Source organism: Odocoileus virginianus, chromosome 16 (genome assembly GCF_023699985.2).
Source record: "Odocoileus virginianus isolate 20LAN1187 ecotype Illinois chromosome 16, Ovbor_1.2, whole genome shotgun sequence".
NCBI classification, from domain to species: Eukaryota; Metazoa; Chordata; class Mammalia; order Artiodactyla; family Cervidae; genus Odocoileus; species Odocoileus virginianus.
This window is the reverse complement of record NC_069689.1, coordinates 33,329,611-33,349,530: the sequence shown is the minus strand read 5'-3', so window position 1 is coordinate 33,349,530 and position 19,920 is coordinate 33,329,611. Positions and strand designations below refer to the sequence as shown.

Genomic DNA, 19,920 nt, shown 5'->3' with positions numbered 1-19,920 from the left:
ACATACAAATAGATACAGTTTATCTATTTTAAGTGTACAATTCACTGGCTCTTAATATATTCACAGACTAGTATATCTGTCAGTTGTGTAACACTTTCATTACCCCAAAAGAAACCCTATATGACTTAGCCATTATTCTTCAATCTCCTTCTGCACTCCAGCCTCTGGCAACCATTAATTTACTTTCTGTTTCTATTGCTGTTACTCAGTTGCTAAGTTGTGTCTGACTCTTTGTGATCCCATGGACTGCTGTAGGCCAGGCTTCCCTGTCCTTCAGTATCTCCTAGAATTGGCTCAAATTCATGTTCATTGAGTTGGTGATGCCATCCAACCATCTCTTCCTCTGTTGCCCCCTTCTCCTCCTGCCTTCTGTCTTTCCCAGCATCAGGATCTTTTCCAGTGAGTTAGTGCTTCCAGCTCACTGATTCATTCTTCTGCTTCAGATATTCTGCTATTGATTCCTTCTAGAGTATTTTTAATTTCAGTAATTGTGTTGTTTTTCTCTGTATGTTTATTCTTTAATTCTTCTAGGTCTTTGTTAATTGATGCTTGCATTTCCTCCATTTTTTTTCAAGGTCTTCGATCATCTTTACTATTTTTATTCTGAATTCTTTTTCAGGTAGTTTGCCTATTTCCTCTTCATTTATTTGGACTTCTGTGTTTCTAGTTTGTTCCTTCATTTGTGTAGTATTTCTCTGACTTTTCTTTTTTTTTTTTTTTAACTTACTGTGTTTGAGGTCTCCTTTTCCCAGGCTTCAGGGTTGAATTCTTTCTTCCTTTTGGTTTCTGCCCTTTCTTCCTTCTGCCCTCCTAAGGTTGATCCAGTGGTTTGTGTAAGCTTTATGTAGGGTAAGATTTGTGCTGAGTTTTTGTTTATTTGTTTGTTTTCATCTGATGGGCAAGGCTGAGTGAGGGGGTACTCCTGTCTGCTGATGACTGGGTTTGTATTTTTGTTTTGTTAGTTGTTTAGATGAGGCGCCTTGCACAGGGTGCTACTGGTGGTTGGGTGGTGCCGGTCTTGTATTCAGGTGGTTTCCTTTGTGTGAGTTCTCACTGTTTGATACTCCCTAGGGTTAGTTCTCTGGGAGTCTAGGGTCTTGGAGTCAGTGCTCCCACTCCAAAGGCTCAGGGCTTGATCTCTGGTCAGGAATGAAGATTCCACAAGTGGTTTGTTATGGCATTTAAATGAGATTAAAACAAATATCCAAAAACAAGAGACAAAAGATGAACCCCAGACAAATGGCAGTTACAAAATCAGGCAAATAATAATTAAAATAATGGAATATATACATATATGTATATACCCATGAGAAAGTCAAAACAGTCCAACAAAAATACAGTAGATTGACCCAGCAAACAAAGGAAATAAAAAATTATATTTACATGCTAAGAACAAAACTAACTAAAGCACAAACTGGAAAACAAAACTAAAGCAAGATGCCAAGTGGGGAATAAAGCAATGAAAATAAAACTAACAAATATGTTGAGTGGAAAGGAAAGAAAAGAAAGAATAGACATGCAAAGTTAAATAGATGTAGATGAAGAAGATTTATATATAGTAAAGATTAACTGCAAGGGGAAAAGAACAGTAGGAAAGGCAAACAAAGGAATAAATGTAGGAAAAATATAATAGGTTAAAAAATTAAAAATTAAATTTAAAAAAAGGAAAACTCCACAGAACTGCAAAAGCCAAATATAGAGGAATAGGTTTATAACAACAATAAAAAATGTGACTGAGGGAAAAAAAAAGCTCAAAAGCTTAGTTAGATTTCATAGTGCCAATAAAACTGACAACTACAGCAGAGGGTGAAAGAAAAAGAAAAAGAAAAAAAAACGTCCAAAAGAATCTACAGAACAAGTCAAAACATGATAAATGTTTTTCTTGAGTCACTGCTGTCAGAGTCCCGTCCCTCGCTGGGAGTCACAGTCCACCTCACCTCCCTAGAATGCGCTCCAACACCGTGCTGACCTCTGGGTCTGTTGTCGGGGCAGCTCAGATTCTAATCTGGTCCTACTCCTGTGAGTTCTTGCCTCCAATGTCCACAGCTACCAGAACTAGTGCGTTTTCTTTTGTGGGAGCTTTCCGTGACCTTTTGTATATTCCATAGACACAGAGTCTGCTTAGTTGATCGTGTGGATTTAATCTGCAGTTTGTACAGCTGGTGGGAAGATTTTGGATCTTCTTCCTTAGCCACACTGCCCCTGGGTTTCAGTTGTGGTTTTATTTCCACCTCTGCATGTGGTTTGTCCACTGGGGTTTGCTCCTGAGGCTGCCCTGGAGGGCTTGGGTTTGCCCCTGTGAGGGCCAGGTGTGGAGGTGGGGCAGCTGCTTGGGTCGCAGGGGTTTTGGCAGCGCCAGGTACTCAGGGGGGTTGGCGGCTAGGGCAGCAGGAAATAGAGTGCTCTAGAAGGGTATGGAAACCAGTATTGGCCAATACACGCCAGTATTCTTGCCTGGACAGAGAAGCCTGGCAGGCCACAGTCTACAGGGTCGCAAAGTCAGACACTACTGAAGTGACCCTGCACACATAGGCGCAAGACTTTTTTTGCCTGTGGCAGCTCTGCCCCAGTGAGAGTTGAGCGTGAAGGCGGAGCAGCTGCTTGGCTTGCGGGGACCCTGGCGGCGCCAAGTGTGCAGGGACACGACTGCCTCCACTGTAGGAGTTATGGCCCTGTCAAAGTCTTCTTCCAGGCACATTTGGGGCACCCTGGGTGGGGTCCTACTCTGTGGTTGGGTGCATCAGTCACTTAAAGGAGTACCCTGGGTGGGATCCTGCTCTTTAGTTCAGCACATCAGGTGTTTGATGGGCCAGCCTCTCTATTGTTCAGTCCCTGGGAATCTCCAGGCAAGAATACTGGAGCAGGTTGCCATTTCCTTCTCCAAAGCATGCATGCATGCAAAGTCGCTTCAGTCATGTCCGACTCTGTACGACCCCATAGATGGCAGCCCATCAGGCTCCTCTGTCCACAGGATTCTCTAGGCAAGAATACTGTTGCCATTTCCTTCTCCACCTCTGACTCAAACGATTGCCCCCAAACGGGGATTGGACCCCTGCTTCAGTTCCCCCACCATCCAGTCCTACTAATGCTCCCGTTCTTCCACCTAGTTCCTTCATCCTACTGAATTTTGCGTGGTTCTAGTTACTCATTTCCTCTGGTCAGTTACTCCTTTCTGCTCTCAGCTGGTATTCTGCATGCACTTCTGTGTCTCAAGATGTATTCCTGATGTATCCATGGAGAGAGTTGTACTCTATGTACACCTACTCCTCTGCTTTCTTGTTCTCTGAATGTTGAGTTTTAAGCCAGCTTTTTCATTCTCCTCTTTCATTGTTGTCAAGAGGCTCTTTAGTTCCTCTTCAGTTTCTGCCATTAGAGTGGTATCATATCTGCATATCTGAGGTTGTTGATATTTCTCCCAGCAGTCTTCATTGCAGCTTACACTTCATCCAGCCTGGAGTTTTACGTGATGTACTCTGCATATAAGTTAAATAAACAGGGTGATGGTATACAGCCTTGTTTTAACTCCTTTCCCAATTTGGAACCAGGCAGTTGTACCATGTCCAGTTCTAACTGTTGCTTCTTGACCTGCTTACAGGTTTCTCAGGAGACAGGTAAGGTGGTCTGGTAACTTTAATACAGTTTGTTGTGATCCACACAAAGGCTTTAGCATAGTCATTGTAGCAGAAGTAGATGTTTTATTGGAATTCCCTTGCCTTCTCTATGATCCAACAAATATTCAGTTTGATTTCTGGTTCTTCTGCCTCTTCTAAATCCAGCTTGTCCATCTGGAAGTTTTCAGTTCATGTACTGCTGAAGCCTAACTTGAAGGATTTTGAGCATTACCTTACTAGCATGCAACTTGAGTGCAGCTATATGGTCATTTTAACATTATTTGGCATTGCCCTTCTTTAGGATTGGAATGAAAACTGATCTTTTCCAGTGGCCACTGATGAGTTTTCCAGATTTGCTGACATATTGAATGCAGCAGTTTAACAGCATCATCTTTTAGGATTTTAAACAGCACAGCTGGTATTCCATCACCTGCACTAGCCTTGTTTGTAGTAATGTTTCCTAAGGCCCAGTTGACTTAACACTGTAGGATATCTGGCTCTAGGTGAGTGATCACATCATTATGATTATTCAGGTCATTAAGACCTTTTGTGTATAGTTCTTCTGTCTGTTCTTGTCACTTCTTCTTAATCTCTTCTGTTTCTGTTAGGTCCTTGCCATTTCTGTTGTTTATTGTGCCCCTCTTTACATGAACTATTACCTTGGTATCTCCAGTTTTCTTGAAGTGATCTCTAGTCTTTCCCATTCTATTGTTTTCCTCTACTTCTTTGCACTGTTCCTTGAAGAAGACCTTCTCTCTCCTTGCAGTAGCAAGGAGCTGTGCATCCAGTTGGTTATATCTTTCCCTTTCTCCCCTGCTTTTCGCTTCTCTTCTTTCCTTAGCTGTTGAGGAGTAAAGCCTCCTCAGACAACAATTTCCCCTTCTTGCCTTTCTTTTTTGGGGGATGGTTTTGGTCACTGCCTCCTGTCCAATGTTACGAACCTCCATCCACAGTTATTCAGGCACTCTACCAGATCTAATCCCTTGAATCTAGTTGTCACTTCCACTGTATAATCATAAGGGATTTGATTTAGATCATACCTGAATGGTCAAGTGGTTTTCCCTACTTTCTGCAATTTAAGCCTGAATTTTGCAATAAGGAGCTGATGATCTGAGCCACAGTCAGCTCCAGGTCTTGTTTTTGCTGACTGTGTAGAGCTTCTCCATCTTTGGCTGCAAAGAACAGATTGATTAATCTGATTTTGGTATTGACCATTTGTTGATGTCCATGTGTAGAATCGTCTCTTATGTTGGAAAAGGGTGTTTGTTATGACCAGTGTGATATCTTGGCAAAACTCTGTTAACCTTTGCCCTGCTTTATTTTGTACTCCAAGGCCAAACTTGCCTTTACTCCAGGTCTCTTGATTTCCTGTTTTTGCATTCGAGTCACCTGTGATAAAAAGGACACCTTTTTTTTTTGGTGTTAGTTCTGCAAGGTGTGGTAGATCTTCATAGAACCGGTCAGCTTCACCTCCTTTGGCATCAGCATTGGGGAATGAACTTGGATTATGTAATTTTGAATGGTTTGCATTGGAAACTGACCAAGATCATTCTGTCTTTTTTGAGATTGTACTTGAGTACTGCATTTCAGACTCTTTTATTGACTATGAGGACTACTGTCTCATTTTCTGTCTCTATAGGTTTGCCTGTTTTAGACATTGCATATAAGTAGAATCATTCAATGCATGATCTTTTGTGCCTGGCTTCTTTCACTTAGCATAATATTGTCAAGGTTTATCCATGTCATAGCATGTTTCATTTCCTCATTTCTTTTTATTTCTGAGTAATAATCCATTCTATAGTTATAACACATTTATCTGTTTCATCCAGTTGATGGACATTTGGGTTGTTCCCACTCTGGCTATTATGGATAATGCTGTTGTGAATATTTGTGTGTAAGTTTTTGTATGCACATATATTTTCAGTTCTCTTGAGGGTATACCAAGCAGTGGAATTGCTGGGTATACCATTTTACATTCCTACCAGCATTATATGAAGGTTCCAGGTTCTATGTCTTCAACAATGCTTTACTTATTTTCTCTTTTTGATTATAGTCATCCTCGTGAGTGTTAAGTGGTTTCTCATAGTAGTTTTGAATCGAGTTTCCCAACAGTGTTTCTATTGGACTAAAATAATAATAAGATAGAGGAAGGACAGTTTACTGGCTGACATAGAATATGTTAATCATAAGAGTATGCATATGCAAGTAAGTATTTTGATCATTTTCTAAGACTTTGCATTATCTTTAGGATTTTTTTTTTTAGGATTCTTATTTATCAATTAACAATGAAAACATTTTATTTTGTACCTTAAAATCAAAATAGTTTTGAGGTTCCAAAATACTTTTTACAAATTCCCTGAATATTTTTGTTACAGTTTTTCTTTCCCTTTAAAATATAGTCTTCATCTCTTTGGCTGCTAAAAGACATAGTTGAGAACATCTACTGATTTTGGACAAGTTCAGTTGAACAATCCAAGGACCATCTTGTACCAGTCACTCTTTTTACTGTGTTTACATGGGGGCTACCTTCACAAATCCTCCAATCTTGTGGATGAGACAGATAACACATTTATTTATATATAAGGAAGAATGTGGCAAGTGTAGCAGTTGGCGGGTATAAACAGAGTGTGTTACTATCAGAGTTATTAACTAGAAATTAATTCCAGTTTTTAGCAGAGGCAGTAACTTACAGACTATGTAGAATTTTGGCTGGTAGAAAGCAGAATAGAAGAGAATTTTAGATTGAAGGAACTATGTAAGCAAAGTCCTAGAAACAGGAAATTATAAGGTGTTTGGGATGAGAAGTAGTCTGTGTGATTATAGTTTCTGCTATATTGGGACAAGACGGCTCATGGGGGATCCAGGTGAAAATAGTCTGGATGCATACGACATGTAAAGGTCTCTGAATTTTGTCCTGTAATCAGTGGGATACTTTAGAAAATTATCTGCTTGTGTACAGTTCATGATAAAATCTATGCTTTTCAAAGGTAAAATGCATAGTGATGGTGAAGAACAAATTAGAGATAGATGGGGAGGCAAGGGAGGCATTTGTAATGAGAAGGGTGAGAAATGACTTATCAACTAAAATTCGCTGAAGACAGGGGTTTGTTATTTCACATGAAAGAAATCTGGAAGTTAAAGAGTTGGTTAGAAGAAACCCAATTATATCAGGGCTCTAGGATGGCATTGCTGCATGTTTCTTGGTTTAATCTTTATGATAACAAGATGGCTCTCATTCAGTCACAAACAGGAGTTAAAAGGGTGGGCTGTCTTGTTAGAGAAGAAAACTGACTAAGCACTCCTAGCTTGACTGACCAAGATTGGATCTCATGACAGTGACTTAGCTGCATAGGAAGCTGGGAAAATGGGGGATCTGATGTTTTTTCCACCTTTATAGTGGGAGGTGAGCTCTGCTGATGAAAAGAACAGGTGAGAGTAGGAGTTCTCAGAGGCTAGAAATTAGTAGTGTTAGGAGATGCTAATACCCTCTAGTTAGTAGTAAAAAGGCAAAAGAACAGACAGATTTAAGAGATAAATTAGAAGTAAAGGAGAAATTAAGATTGGCTTCTGTTTTGGTGGTGAGTGAAGAGATGGTAATGCTATTTACCAAAGTGTATTTCCTGATCTAAAATTAAGTTGGGTCCTTAACCTGTTAATACCACTTATAAGGTGAATACCGTCCTAGGCCTGCTGCTGCTGCTGCTGCTGCTGCGTCGCTTCAGTCGTGTCCGACTCTGTGCGACCCCCTAGATGGCAGCCCGCCAGGCTCCCCCGTGCCTGGGATTCTCCAGGCAAGAACACTGGAGTGGGTTGCCATTTCCTTCTCCAGTGCTTGAAAGTGACTCTTAGTGACCCCATGGACTGCAGCCTACCGGGCTGCTCCTTCCATGGGATTTTCGAGGCAACAGTACTGGAGTGGGGTGCCATTTCCTTCTCCAGTTCTAGGCCTAGCACCCTATTATTGTACCTTCTAATCACCAACCTAATGGAACTTGGAGGAGACTATTGGAGATAGTTCAGTCTTTTTTTTTTTTTAATTGTTTGTTTTACAGTATTGGTTTGATTTGTCATACATCAACATGAATTAGCCACAGGTGTATGTATGTCCGCTTCTCATTTTTAAGGACTACTTCTTGGACCAGTGTCAGTTTGCTGCATAATAATCACCTGGGGAGCTTGTTAAATAAATCAGAATCTTTGGGAATTTGATTATTTTTAGATCTTGGATTTGACCATCAATTTTGTTAACAAGCTCCCCAGGTAATTCTGATGCACAGCTTGGTTTAGGTATATTTGGTAGGAAAAATGTGGACTTTGGTTTTAGGCAAACCTGACTTTAGATTCCAGTTCTTCACTTATTAACTGTGTGAACTTGGCCAAAGCACTTGACTCACAGAGCTCAGGTCCCTCATCTGTGAAATGTGTAATAACAACAACATCACCGATAAATAGCTGCTTTACATAGCTTTTTGAAACACATAGTATTAATGTAGTATGTCTAGCTTAATGACTGCCATATTGGTAAGGATTCAGTAACCGGTTATTTTCATGTACCTTAATAAGTACTGGGTGTTTAATTTAGCAAAGAAACACATTTCTGTAAAGCTGCAACAAAAAGAAAATAAAAAGCCAAATATAATAAATTGCTTTTCTTGTTACTTGGTATCCACTGTAATCAATAATTGATTTTTTTGGCCCAGCTGAACATCTTCTAAGCTTGAGCATATAAGCTCTGTTTATTTTCCTAACTGCATTTTTGGCTGTATCTGTTCTGTATAATCTATATAAGTATATAACCTAAAAATCAGTCAGTGTGTAGAATTACTAATCCAATTTCTGTGAAATACATTATTTAATATTCAGTAGAGGCTATTTTTCACCATAATCTCATATAAGACCTTAAACTAGGCAGGATTCTTGCTCTTATAAAACAAAAACCAGACAATTCTGATAAAAGTAGTAAGTGCACATTTAGGATCATTTTGTTATTCTTGGGGCTTATGCAGTTGCCTGGGTTAATAATTAGAATGTTATTGTGGATGACTGTCTAGTGATAAATAACTACTCACTGAGAGTGAATGCTTGTTTTTCCTGTTTCAGTGCATAAGGAGGTCTTGGTGTAAGGGAGAAGATGCTTACATTGGCTATTTACTTTGTGCTAGGGAATTTGACTTAATATGTCTTGTACGAGAGAGGCAGCCTGCTGTAGTGGGTACCTGTGGACTCTGAAGGCCTGCTGTCTGGGTTCCTTTCTCAGCTCCTGCACTTACAGATGTGACTTTAGGTAAATTACTAATATTTGCATGCCTTAACATTATACTGTACACCTACCTCATGAAGTTGTTGTAAGGATTACATAAAGTAACATACCTAGAGTATTTACAAAGTGCCTGGCTTATAGTTCTGTATAACTGTTGGCTATTCTTAGTTTCACAAATTTCACAAATTTATGCTGTTCTGCAGTCTCTCAAAAATCCTGTAAGGTTATGTATCTTCTTAATCTTTTTTTATAGGTAAGAAAACTGAGGTTTGAAGTGGTTAGTAACTTAGCCACAATGCCATCTATTTGGTGATGCAAATCCTAGATAGCTTCTTTCTGCATTCTACTATGCCTTTAATAATTTAGTTATTTTTTAAAAATTATAAAAATAGTTACTCATGTGATTCATATGGTATTAAGTAATATTGATTTCAATTTATAAAAAAATATTTTTGCTAATTGTCAATAGAATGGATTAACTTTGTTTGAACTTTGAGTAAGCTGGTAATATTTTGAAAAACATTTTTTATTGATCCTCCCTTAAAAATATTGCATCACGGAATATGGAGGAAAGATAACCCTTGCACTTTGTTGGTGAAATGTAAATTGGTGCAGCCACTGTGGAAAACAGTATGGAGTTTCCTCAAAAAACTAAAAATAAAGTTGTCATATGATCCAGCAATTCTACTGATGGATATGTATTTGAAGAAAACAAAAACAATAATTTGAAAAAAACACATGCACCCCAGTGTTTATAGAAACATTATTTACAAAAGCTAAGAAATGGAAGCGACCTAAGTATCCATTAATAGATGAATAGATAGATGAAGATATATTTACAATGGAATACTACTCAGCCACAAAAAATAATGAAATTTTGCCATTTGCAAAAACATGGATGAATGTGAAGGGTATTATGCTTAGTGAAATAAGTCATTGAGAGAAAGAAAATACTGTGTGTTATCCTTTATATGTAGAATCTAAAAAATACAGCAAACTAGCAAATGTAGCAAAAAAGAAATAGACTAACAGATGTAGAGAACAATTGTGGTTACCAATAGGGGAAAATTAAGGGGGGAAAGCAAAATAGGCATAGGGAATTAAGTACAACTATGTCCCATCACCTCATGGGAAATAGATGGGGAGACAGTGGAAACAGTGTCAGGCTTTATTTTTTGGGGCTCCAAAATCACTGCAGATGGTGACTGCAGCCATGAAATTAAAAGATGCTTACTCCTTGGAAGGAAAATGATGACCAACCTAGAGAGCATATTAAAAAGCAGAGACATCACTTTGCCAGCAAAGGTCCATCTGGTCAAGGCTATGGTTTTTCCAGTGGTCATGTATGGATGTGAGAGTTGGATTGTGAAGAAAGCTGAGCGCCGAAAAATTGATGCTTTTGAACTGTGGTGTTGGAGAAGACTCTTGAGAGTCCCTTGGACTGCAAGGAGATCCAACCAGTCCATCCTGAAGGAGGTAAGTGCTGGGTGTTCATTGGAAGAACTGATGCTGAAGCTGAAACTCCAGTACTTTGGCCACCTCATGCGAAGAGTTGACTCATTGGAAAAGACCCTGATGCTGGGAGGGATTGGGGGCAGGAGAAGGGGACGACAGAGGATGAGATGGCTGGATGGCATCACCGACTCGATGAGCATGAATTTGAGTAAACTCCGGGAGTTTGTGATGGACAGGGAGGCCTGGTGTGCTGTGATTCATGGGGTCGCAAAGAGTCAGACACAACTGAACGACTGAACTGCACTGAACTGAACTATGTATGAAATAAAGACACTACAAGAATATATTGTGCAGCACAGGGAATATAGCCAGCATTTTTTAACAGCAGTTAGTGGAGTATAATCTTAAAAAATTGTGAATCACTATGTTATAACCTGAAACTTACATTATAAATCAACTATACTTCAATAAAAAATTAAATATTGTATCAAGGTGTATTGAGATATTTTAAAGTATGGTGTAATTGCAGTAGGCATTTAATTGAAATTAATTACATAAATATAATTTACTTGGGTTTAGGTAATGATATTTTTATAACATCATTTTATACTTGATGATCATAATAGTTCAGTTCAGTTCAGTTGCTCAGTTGTGTCCGACTCTTTGCGACCATAATAGTACCTTGAGGTTTTTGGACTTTATTTTTGTTTGTTGTGTAGTTATATAAATATTTGAATACAATACTATTATTAATTTCATTTATAATATGGATGCATTTGTGATGCATCTAAATCTAAATCCTGAATATCTAACCCTAAATACATTTTACAGAATATATATACAGTTTTGCTTGCTAACAGATAGCCACTAATGTGTATGCATAGTATTGGCTTGAGACATTTGTGTCTATCTCTCTGTCTCTTTTATATGAATAATTGTGTACTGAATAAGAAACTTAATTTAAAATATTAAAATGAAAGATAGGCTGTGTTTTTTGTTTTTGTTTTTAATTAATTCTGTAATAGGGGGGTGGAAGTATGTTAAACTAGAATCTAAAGCCAATCTTGCATTAGAAATTTTTCCTTACTTACTCTTCCTCTTTCTCTGTAAGCACAGAGATACATGAACCACACTTACCAAACAATAAAATAAAAATATTGTTTTATAAGGTAATTTTCAGAAGGTAAAAAGCCCCAGACAGCTTTTCCCCTTTATAGTTTTAGGTGGAAAGCGTTATGCACAACTTACTTTGAAATTTCCCATTAGAAGCAATAGCGGTTTTGTTTTGAATAGCTCTAAAGAAGCTATGTGTTTCCTCCTCAGTGCTCTTAGGCCTACCTTATAAATTTCTTTTGGTAAAGTGCCGCGTGTTGCCAGAAATTCATTTTCTCTCTTTGGAATGGAATGGAAGTTGCTGCATTTGATTATGGGTTAGAAAGAGAACAATTACCCAAATTTTACATTCAATATGTTTTTCCGTAGTTTCATTTAGTTTATAACATATTGGTGGCAGAACTGTTCCACATCCTTTGAATTTCATGATCTGATTCTGTACAAGAAGAAGTTATCCAGATCTTTCTCACAGTAACAGTCTGTCTTTTTTCTTTTTCTTAATTATTCTCCCCGTCCTCCCTGACTTGGCTCTCACCAATTCCTGTCTTCTCTCTCAGTTTTTTTCTTCTCAGTAGTTTGTTTCCATCTCATCTCCTTGGGGAGTAGGGAGGACCCTAACTCCTGGGTAGGGCAGTATTGAAGCAGTTGGTGGAAGGAGAGCGGAGGACACATGAAGACGTGGGCTGAAAACCAGCCGCCTGGCTCCTGTGGTTTTGAATCTGGGGGGTGGGTCAGGTGCTCTGTTTACATCTGATTCCTGCATTGCTGCACTGCTTTTCTTTGCAAGAGCTGCTCTCAGAATTGTAAATGCCCTTGCCTGCATTGCAGTTTAGTTAAGGACATTTCGAAGGAATTGATGTTGGTTTTCAGTGCTTTTGCTGCAGTACCTTATCTGATTTGGGAAAGAAGGTTCTTATTTGGTTAGGTTTGTAGTTCTGTAGGCTTAGATTCTGTCAAAAAGGTGGCTGGTTGATGTCGCAGATAAGATGATTATTATTTTTAGACGTTAGTATCTAGAAGTATCTTTTTCTGCATCTGTATTACCATGGTGATAGAAGGCTTCCTAATTTTTTTCTGATTTTGAAGACTCTACTAAGAGCATTGATACTTTTTTTCTTTAACTATAAAGACCAGAGATGCAAGGTTTTTCTTAATCTTAGTTGTTTTATTCCTAATTTACTTTCTCTGTTACTTGCTAGATGAAAATGTAGAACTTAAGACAATTACTTTTTGTTAAAGAAGATAAGATGTTGCCTGTCTCTGTAGTGTGTGTGTGTACTCTGGAAAGGAACTACACACACACACACACACACACACACACACACTCTTCTGTGTTTTTTATGTTAAAAAGAAAAACAGCCTTTTTATGTTTAAAACTCTGGATTAAACCTAATCTTGGTAGTGAACAGGTATAAAAATTGCCTTTTTTTTTTTTTTTTTGCCTTCTTTTTAATGAGCCCTTTCACATTATATTGTGGGTTTAGTTTTAAAAAATTTAGATAGTGTGCTTTTTTTTTTTTTAAGATAGTATATTCTTATCATATATATATACATGTATCTTACAGCAGCCCACTATAACCAGTATTTGCACTAGATTTTCTTCTGTGAAGTCCCATTTTTCTGGAGTTGAGACCAGTAGAAAAATGAAGATAACATTGGATTTTCTTGGGAAAAAGTGGTGGTTAAGAATAGACTGCAAGGAAATGTATGATCCCCTCCTTTTCTTAATACTAGATATTTTAAACTTCACCTACATTAGTTAATTTTGAATTCTCTAACTTAAACTATTAGTGTAGAGGTGTTAGGAGAGGGCATTTCATGAACTCATAGAGTATTAGATCTTAAGGGATCATACAGTAACCAATCCTGATACTCTGTAGAGGAACACTGGAGGTTTATTCATTGATTCATCCACCCATTCACTCAATGAATATTTATTTTACTATTGCTATTTTAGGTTCTTGGGGATATCGTTAGCCTATGGAGTTCACAATAAATAGATATTAGACATCATAAGTAAGTAAATAGCATATTGGAACGTGATAGAAGTAGTCTAAGATAAGGGGGAGAGAAAGTGCATATGTGAGGGTGGGTTTGGTTTGTACTTCAGATTAGAATAGGTCCCAATGAAAACGTGACATTTGAGCAGAAACTTGAAGATGAGAGTGTAATCTGTGTGACTGTGGGAAGATTGTGTCAAATAAAAGGGATAGCCAATTCAAAGGCTAATACATGGGGCCATATCTAGCTTACTGTTCACTGAATAGTAAAAACATCACTTTGGCTTCTGGAGTAAAAGTGGACTGAAGTTAACAGGTGATGAAAGTTAACAGGATTGGAAGGCAAGGGTATGAGAAACTGAAGAGATTATGTGGTGTCTGGTGAGCTGTAGGGACTTTGGCTTTCCATGAATGAAATGTAGGAAGGGGTGTCAGTGAAGGGTTTTGAGTAGGCATCATCTGACTTATGTTTCAACTCTGAATCATTCTGACTGCCCTGTTGAGAAGAGATGCTGGAGTAGGGTTACTAGATTTAGAAAATAAAAATATGCTCACTAAATTAAATTTGAATTTTAGGTAAACAATAATTTTTTATATACATTTGTCCCATGCCATGTGACTATTTACCCATATGGCAGAATGTAAACTACTATCTTGTAGTTAAAGAAAGAAAAAGAACACTCTTCACTGTTACTGTTGTTTACTGTAGATGACTGTTACCCTGATCCTGCTGATCCCAAGGCATGGGCCTTAGAGCAAATTTTCATCTTTGCTTTCCGTACTATCCAAATTACTGTTTTTCACATTGTGGTCTTCTTATACCCGAGAGTGTTACAAACACAGTTTGTTGAACTCTGGCCCAGACCTACTGAATCAAAATTTCTTGAGATAGCACAGAGTATCTCCATGACTGCTCACTGTTCTAGATTCTATTTACAGTAGTGAATAAAACATACAAAATTCTTTACCCTGAGGAAATTAGTATTCTAGTGGGTGAGACAAATAAACAAGATAAATAAGTAAATATATAGCAAGTTAAATATTTATATAGGTGCTAAGAAGAAAGAAAAAACACGATGGGGAAAGGACATATGCTATGTAACGATGAGGGAGTTGTAGTTTTAAACAGCGTGTGCCCAGTGAAGACCACCATATAGTAATGTTTGAATTGAGACTTGAAGAAATGACAGAAAAAGATAGATCCCTGGAGGTATGCATTCTTCACTGAAGAAATAACAACTACAGAAGTCCTAAAGTGAAAGTGAAAGTGAAGTCTCTCAGTCGTCAGGCTCCTCCATCTATGGGATTCTCCAGGTGAGAATACTGGAGTGGTTGCCATTTCCTTCTCCAGGGGCAAATCTGGTGTGTTCAATACACTGCCAGGGGCCGTATGTCTGGAGTGGAGTGAAAGGGGAAAAATAGTAGGGGAAGAGATGAGATGGGAAGAAAAGAAAGAGGAGTGGTGAGTGAGTGTTAGTGATTTGGCTTTATGGTATATTGGAAAGAGACTTGGAAGCTAGACCCAGCTATGACATTATCTCTGGACTGGTTTCTTTGGCTAAAAAGCAGTCAGAAGATTAAGATGATCTCTTTTGGTGTTTTTTTGTATTGTTTTGTTTTTAATCTTAAATAGTCTTTAATTTGATGCTCTTCCATTTCTAGCTTGTTTACAAACAGTTCATCATTTGAGATTCTTTTGTCCTTTTCACGAGCTCATCTCTGCCCTCTGTCCTGCCATGTGAACTTTTCCCTTTATGTTGCTCTTGTTCCTCTTTCTTTCTTGGTTGAACTTGAAGATTTAGACAGTCCTTTGATAAATATAGTAGGAAATTGTTCTCTTATCACTTTGAGTGTCAGAAGTCATAATGGTTGGACAAAGTTATTTAATGTTAACTAAGAATTAAGAACCTTTTCATAGATCACAGCCTTGTTGCCGGGAAGGAACTTGCATAACTCATTGAAGCTATGAGTAATGCCATGCAGGGCCACCAAAGGCAGACAGGTCATGGTGGAGAGTTGTGACAAAACATGGTCCACTGGAAGAGGGAATGGCAGACTATTCCAGTATTCTTGCCTGGAGAACCCCATGAACAGTATAAAATGGCAAAAAGCTATGACACTGAAAGATGAGCATCCCTCCCGCCCCCACCCAAGTCAGTAGTATCCAATATGCTACTGGGGAAGGATGGAGGGCAATTACTAATAGCTCCAGAAAGAATGAAGCGGCTTGGCCAAAGGGGAAATGATGCTTAGTTGTGGATGTGTCTGGTGGTGAAAGTAAAATCTGATACTGTAAAGAAAGATACTGCATAAGAACCTGGAATGTTAGGTCCATGAATCTAGGTAAATTGGATTTGGTCAAGCAAGAGAAGGAAAGATTAAACATTGATGTCTTAGGAATCAGTGAGCTAAAGTGGATGAGAATGGGTGAATTTAATTCAGATGACCATTGTATCTACTTCTGTGGGCAAGAATTCCTTAGAAGAAATTGAGTAGCTCTCATAGTCAGCAAAAGAGTCTGAAATGCAGCACTTGGGTGCAACCTCAAAAACAACAGCATGATCTCAGTTTGTTTCCAAGGCAAATCATTCAACATAACAGTAATCCATGTCTGTGCCCTAACCGCTAATGTCAAAGAAGCTGAAGCTGACCATTTCTATGAAGACCTCCAACATCTTCTAGAATTAACACTCAAAAAAGATGTCCTTTTCATCATAGGGTATTGCAATGCAGAAGTAGAAAGTCAAGAGATACCTGGAGTAACAGATAAGTTTGGCCTTGGAGTACAAAATGAAGCAGGGCAAAGGCTAACAGAGTTTTGCCAAGAAAATGCACTGGTCATGGCAAACTCTTTTCCAACAACACAAGAGATGACTCTGCACATGGACATCAACAAATGGTCAATACCAAAATCAGATTGATTATGTTCTTTGCAGCCAAAGATGGAGAAGCTCTATACAGTCAGCAAAAGCAAGACCTAGAGCTGACTGTGGCTCAGATCATTGGTTCCTTATTACAAAATTCAGGCTTAAATTGAAGAAAGCAGGGAAAACCATTAGACGATTCAGGTATGATCTAAATCAAATCCCTTATGATTATACAGGGGAAGTGACAACTAGATTCAAGGGATTAGATCTGGTAGACAGAGTGCCTGAAGAACTGTGGATGGAGGTTCGTCACATTGTACAGGAGGCAGTGACCAAAACCATTCCCCCAAAAAGAAAGACAAGAAGGGGAAATCGTTGTCTGAGGAGGCTTTACTCCTCAATAACTAAGGAAAGAAGAGAAGTGGAAGGCAAGGAAGAGAGGGAAAGGTTATATCCAACTGAATGCACAGTTCCAAAGTATAGCAAGGAGAGATAAGGCCTTCTTCAATGAACAGTGCAAAGAAGTAGAAGAAAACAATAGAATGGGAAAGACTAGAGATCTCTTCAAGAAAATTGGAGATATCAAGGGAATGTTTCGTGCAAGAATGGGCATGATAAAGGACAGAAACGGTAAGGACCTAACAGAGGTAGAAGAGGTTAAGAAGTGGCAAGAACATACAGCAGAACTATGTACAAAAGGTCTTAATGACCTGGATAACTATGATGGTGTGGTCACTAACCTAGAGCCAGATATCGCAGAGTGTGAAGTCAAGTGGACCTTAGGGAGCATTACTACAAATAAAGCTAGCTGATGGAATTCCAGCTGAGCTATTTAAAATCCTTAAAGTTGATGCTGTTAAACTGCTGCACTCAATATGCCAGCAAATCTGGAAAACTCAGCAGTGGTCACAAGACTGGAAAAGGTCAGTTTTCATTCCAGTCCCAAAGAAGGGCAATGTCAAAGAATGTTCAGACTACCATACAATTGCATTCATTTCACATACTAGTAAGGTTATGCTCAAAATCCTTCAAGCTTGGCTTTAGCAGTACATGAACTGAAAAATTCCAGATGTACAAGCTGGGTTTAGAAAAGGCATAAGAGCCAGAGATCAATTTGTCAGCATTTTTTTGGATCATAGAGAAAGCAAGAGAATTCCAGAAAAACATCCATCTCTGCTTCATTGACTATGCTAAAGCTTTTGATTGTGGATCACAACAAACTGTGGAAGATTCTTCAAGAGTGGGAATACCAGACCACCTTACCTGTCTCTTGAGAAACCTGTATGTAGGACAAGAAACAACAGTTAGAATTGGACATGAACCAATTGACTGGTTCCAAATTGGGAAAGGAGTACGTCAAAGCTGTATATTGTCACTGTATATTATTTAACTTCTATACAGAATACTTCATGTGAAGTGCTGGGCTGGATGAATCACAGGCTGGAATCAAGACTGCTGGAGAAATGTCAACAACCTCTGATGTGCAGATGTGATACCACTGTAATGGCAGAAAGTAAAGAGAAACTAAAGAGCCTTTGATGAGGGTGAAAGGGAAGAGTGAAAAAGCTTTTGAAACTCAACATGAAAAATCCTAAGATCATGGCATCCATCACTTCATGGCTTATAGATGGGAAAAAGTGGAAGCAATGACAGATTTTATTTTCTTGGGCTCCAACATCCCTGTAGTTGGTGACTGTAGCCATGAAATTAAAAGACAGTTGCTCCTTGGAAGGAAAGCTATGACAAACCTAGACAGCATATTAAAAAGCAGAGACATCACTTTGCCAGCAAAGGTCCATATAGTCAAATCTATGGTTTTTCCAGTAGTCATATATGGATGTGAGAGTTGAACCATAGAGATGGATGAGCACTGAAGAACTGAAGCTTTCAAACTGTGGTGCTGGAGAAGACTCTTGAGAATGTGCAAGGAGATCACACCAGTCAGTCCTAATGGAAAACAGTTCGGAATATTCATTTCAAGGACTGCTGCTGAAGTTGAAGCTCCTGCATGCTGGCTACCTCACGTGAAGAGCCAACCCATTAGAATAGGCCCTGATGCTGGGAAAGATTGAAGACAGGAAGAGAAGAGGGCGGCAGAGGATGAGATGACTAGATAGCATCACTGACTCAATGGACATGAATTTGAGCAGACTGTAGGAAATGGTCGAAGTCAGAGGAGCCTGGCGTGCTGCAGTGTATGGGGTTGCAAAGAGTTGGACTCGACAGTGACTGAACAACAAGAACAAGATAAGAAGCATTTTTCTGTACTAAGATTTAAATTCTTTGAATGACAGCTTGACTTAAAGCTTAACAGAGAGAGGAAAAAGAGGCTTGACTAAGCTTCAAATTGAATAAATCCCAAATTCCAGTCCAAGGTTAAATGTAATATAATGTGTAGATAATCATGGGATTCTTAACTGGATACCTCTATGGAAAGGACACTTTTGAGTAGGTCTTAATCTTAAATGAATGTTTACTTACAAATAATCAGGTAGACCACTCTAAGATGTTGTTTTGATGGGTTCTATTAGCAGATGTCATGGATAAAAAGAACATCATGAAGCTTTGCAGTCTTCTTTAGTAATAATTCTGTTGGAAGAACAAAGCACTATCAAATTTGTTGCTGGAGGCTTTGAAATCCAAGACACATGAAAAAACAGGACTTGTAGGCTCTCAAATTGCAGCTTTCATGCAGCGGTAATGAAACATTATAATCACTCTGAATAATTCTGCCACCTTGTCTAGCTCTTACAGGGTATTGTGAATTGTAAAGAAACAAATACAAAAATCTAAGTAGCATCTTGGGGTTTTATCTGTAGTGTTTCTGTTGTCTGCTAGAGTTTGAGTACTGCAGGAGAGTCAGAGAAAGGGTATAATATTAGGTACCAACATATTAGGTTAAGTTTATGATGGCAGTTCTGCTTTACAATAGTTGTTGTTTAGCTGCTAAGTCGTATTCAGTTCTTTTGTGACCCCATGGACTGTAGTCTGTCAGGCTCCTCTGTCTATTAGATTTCCTGGGCAGGAATGCTGGAGTGAGTTGCCATTTCCTTCTCCAGGGGATCTTCCTGAACTAGGCAGCAAGCTCACGTCTCCTGCTTGGCAGGCAGGTTCTTTACCACTGAACCACCTGGAAAGCCCACCCTGCAATGGTGCATTTACAAGGTTTTTTTTGCTAATAATCATTTTCTTTGTCTGTTGTGTATTTGATGAGGTTTTTGTAGTGATTATTCTTTTGGGCTTAACTGAAATGAAAAATCTTAATTGGACCTTTCTTGACTAAATATAATTATTTTAGGAGGAATGAGGCGGAAAGGCATCATAAAACTTAGTTGAACAATCAGCTGCATATATTTGTAACCTCTACCTTGCTCATTTATTTTCCTACAGTGTAAAATTGTTGAAAGTTTAAATTGAAACTGTTCATAAACTTAAAATAGGAGCCTATTGAAAAATAATGCTGTAAATTTTGAAAAACAAAGTTTATTTTGCATCTTTTAAACATTATTGAATTCTAGACTTGAAGATATGTTTCAGCTGATTTTTGTAGTTGTGGTAATTTTATCGGGTTGGTAGCTGTGCCACAATCAAAGTACAATATACTTTAGTTAATA

The 19,920-nt window shown here is 38.5% G+C and overlaps 1 protein-coding gene across 3 annotated transcripts in view; it reads left to right on the top strand.

Annotated features, from left to right (window-relative positions):
* Positions 1 to 19,920, top strand: part of NUBPL (NUBP iron-sulfur cluster assembly factor, mitochondrial) — a 238,166-nt gene that overhangs the window by 23,254 nt on the left and 194,992 nt on the right. Inside the window, exon 1 of one of the 3 annotated variants that reach the window (XM_070478048.1) lies at positions 10,180 to 10,347. The exons of the other annotated variants lie outside the window; for them this stretch is intronic. Within the exon in view, the coding sequence (XP_070334149.1) occupies positions 10,195 to 10,347 (153 nt within the window). The 5' untranslated portion in view covers positions 10,180 to 10,194. Of the gene's footprint in view, positions 1 to 10,179; positions 10,348 to 19,920 lie in introns of those variants that run through there. 3 annotated transcript variants of the gene reach the window in all.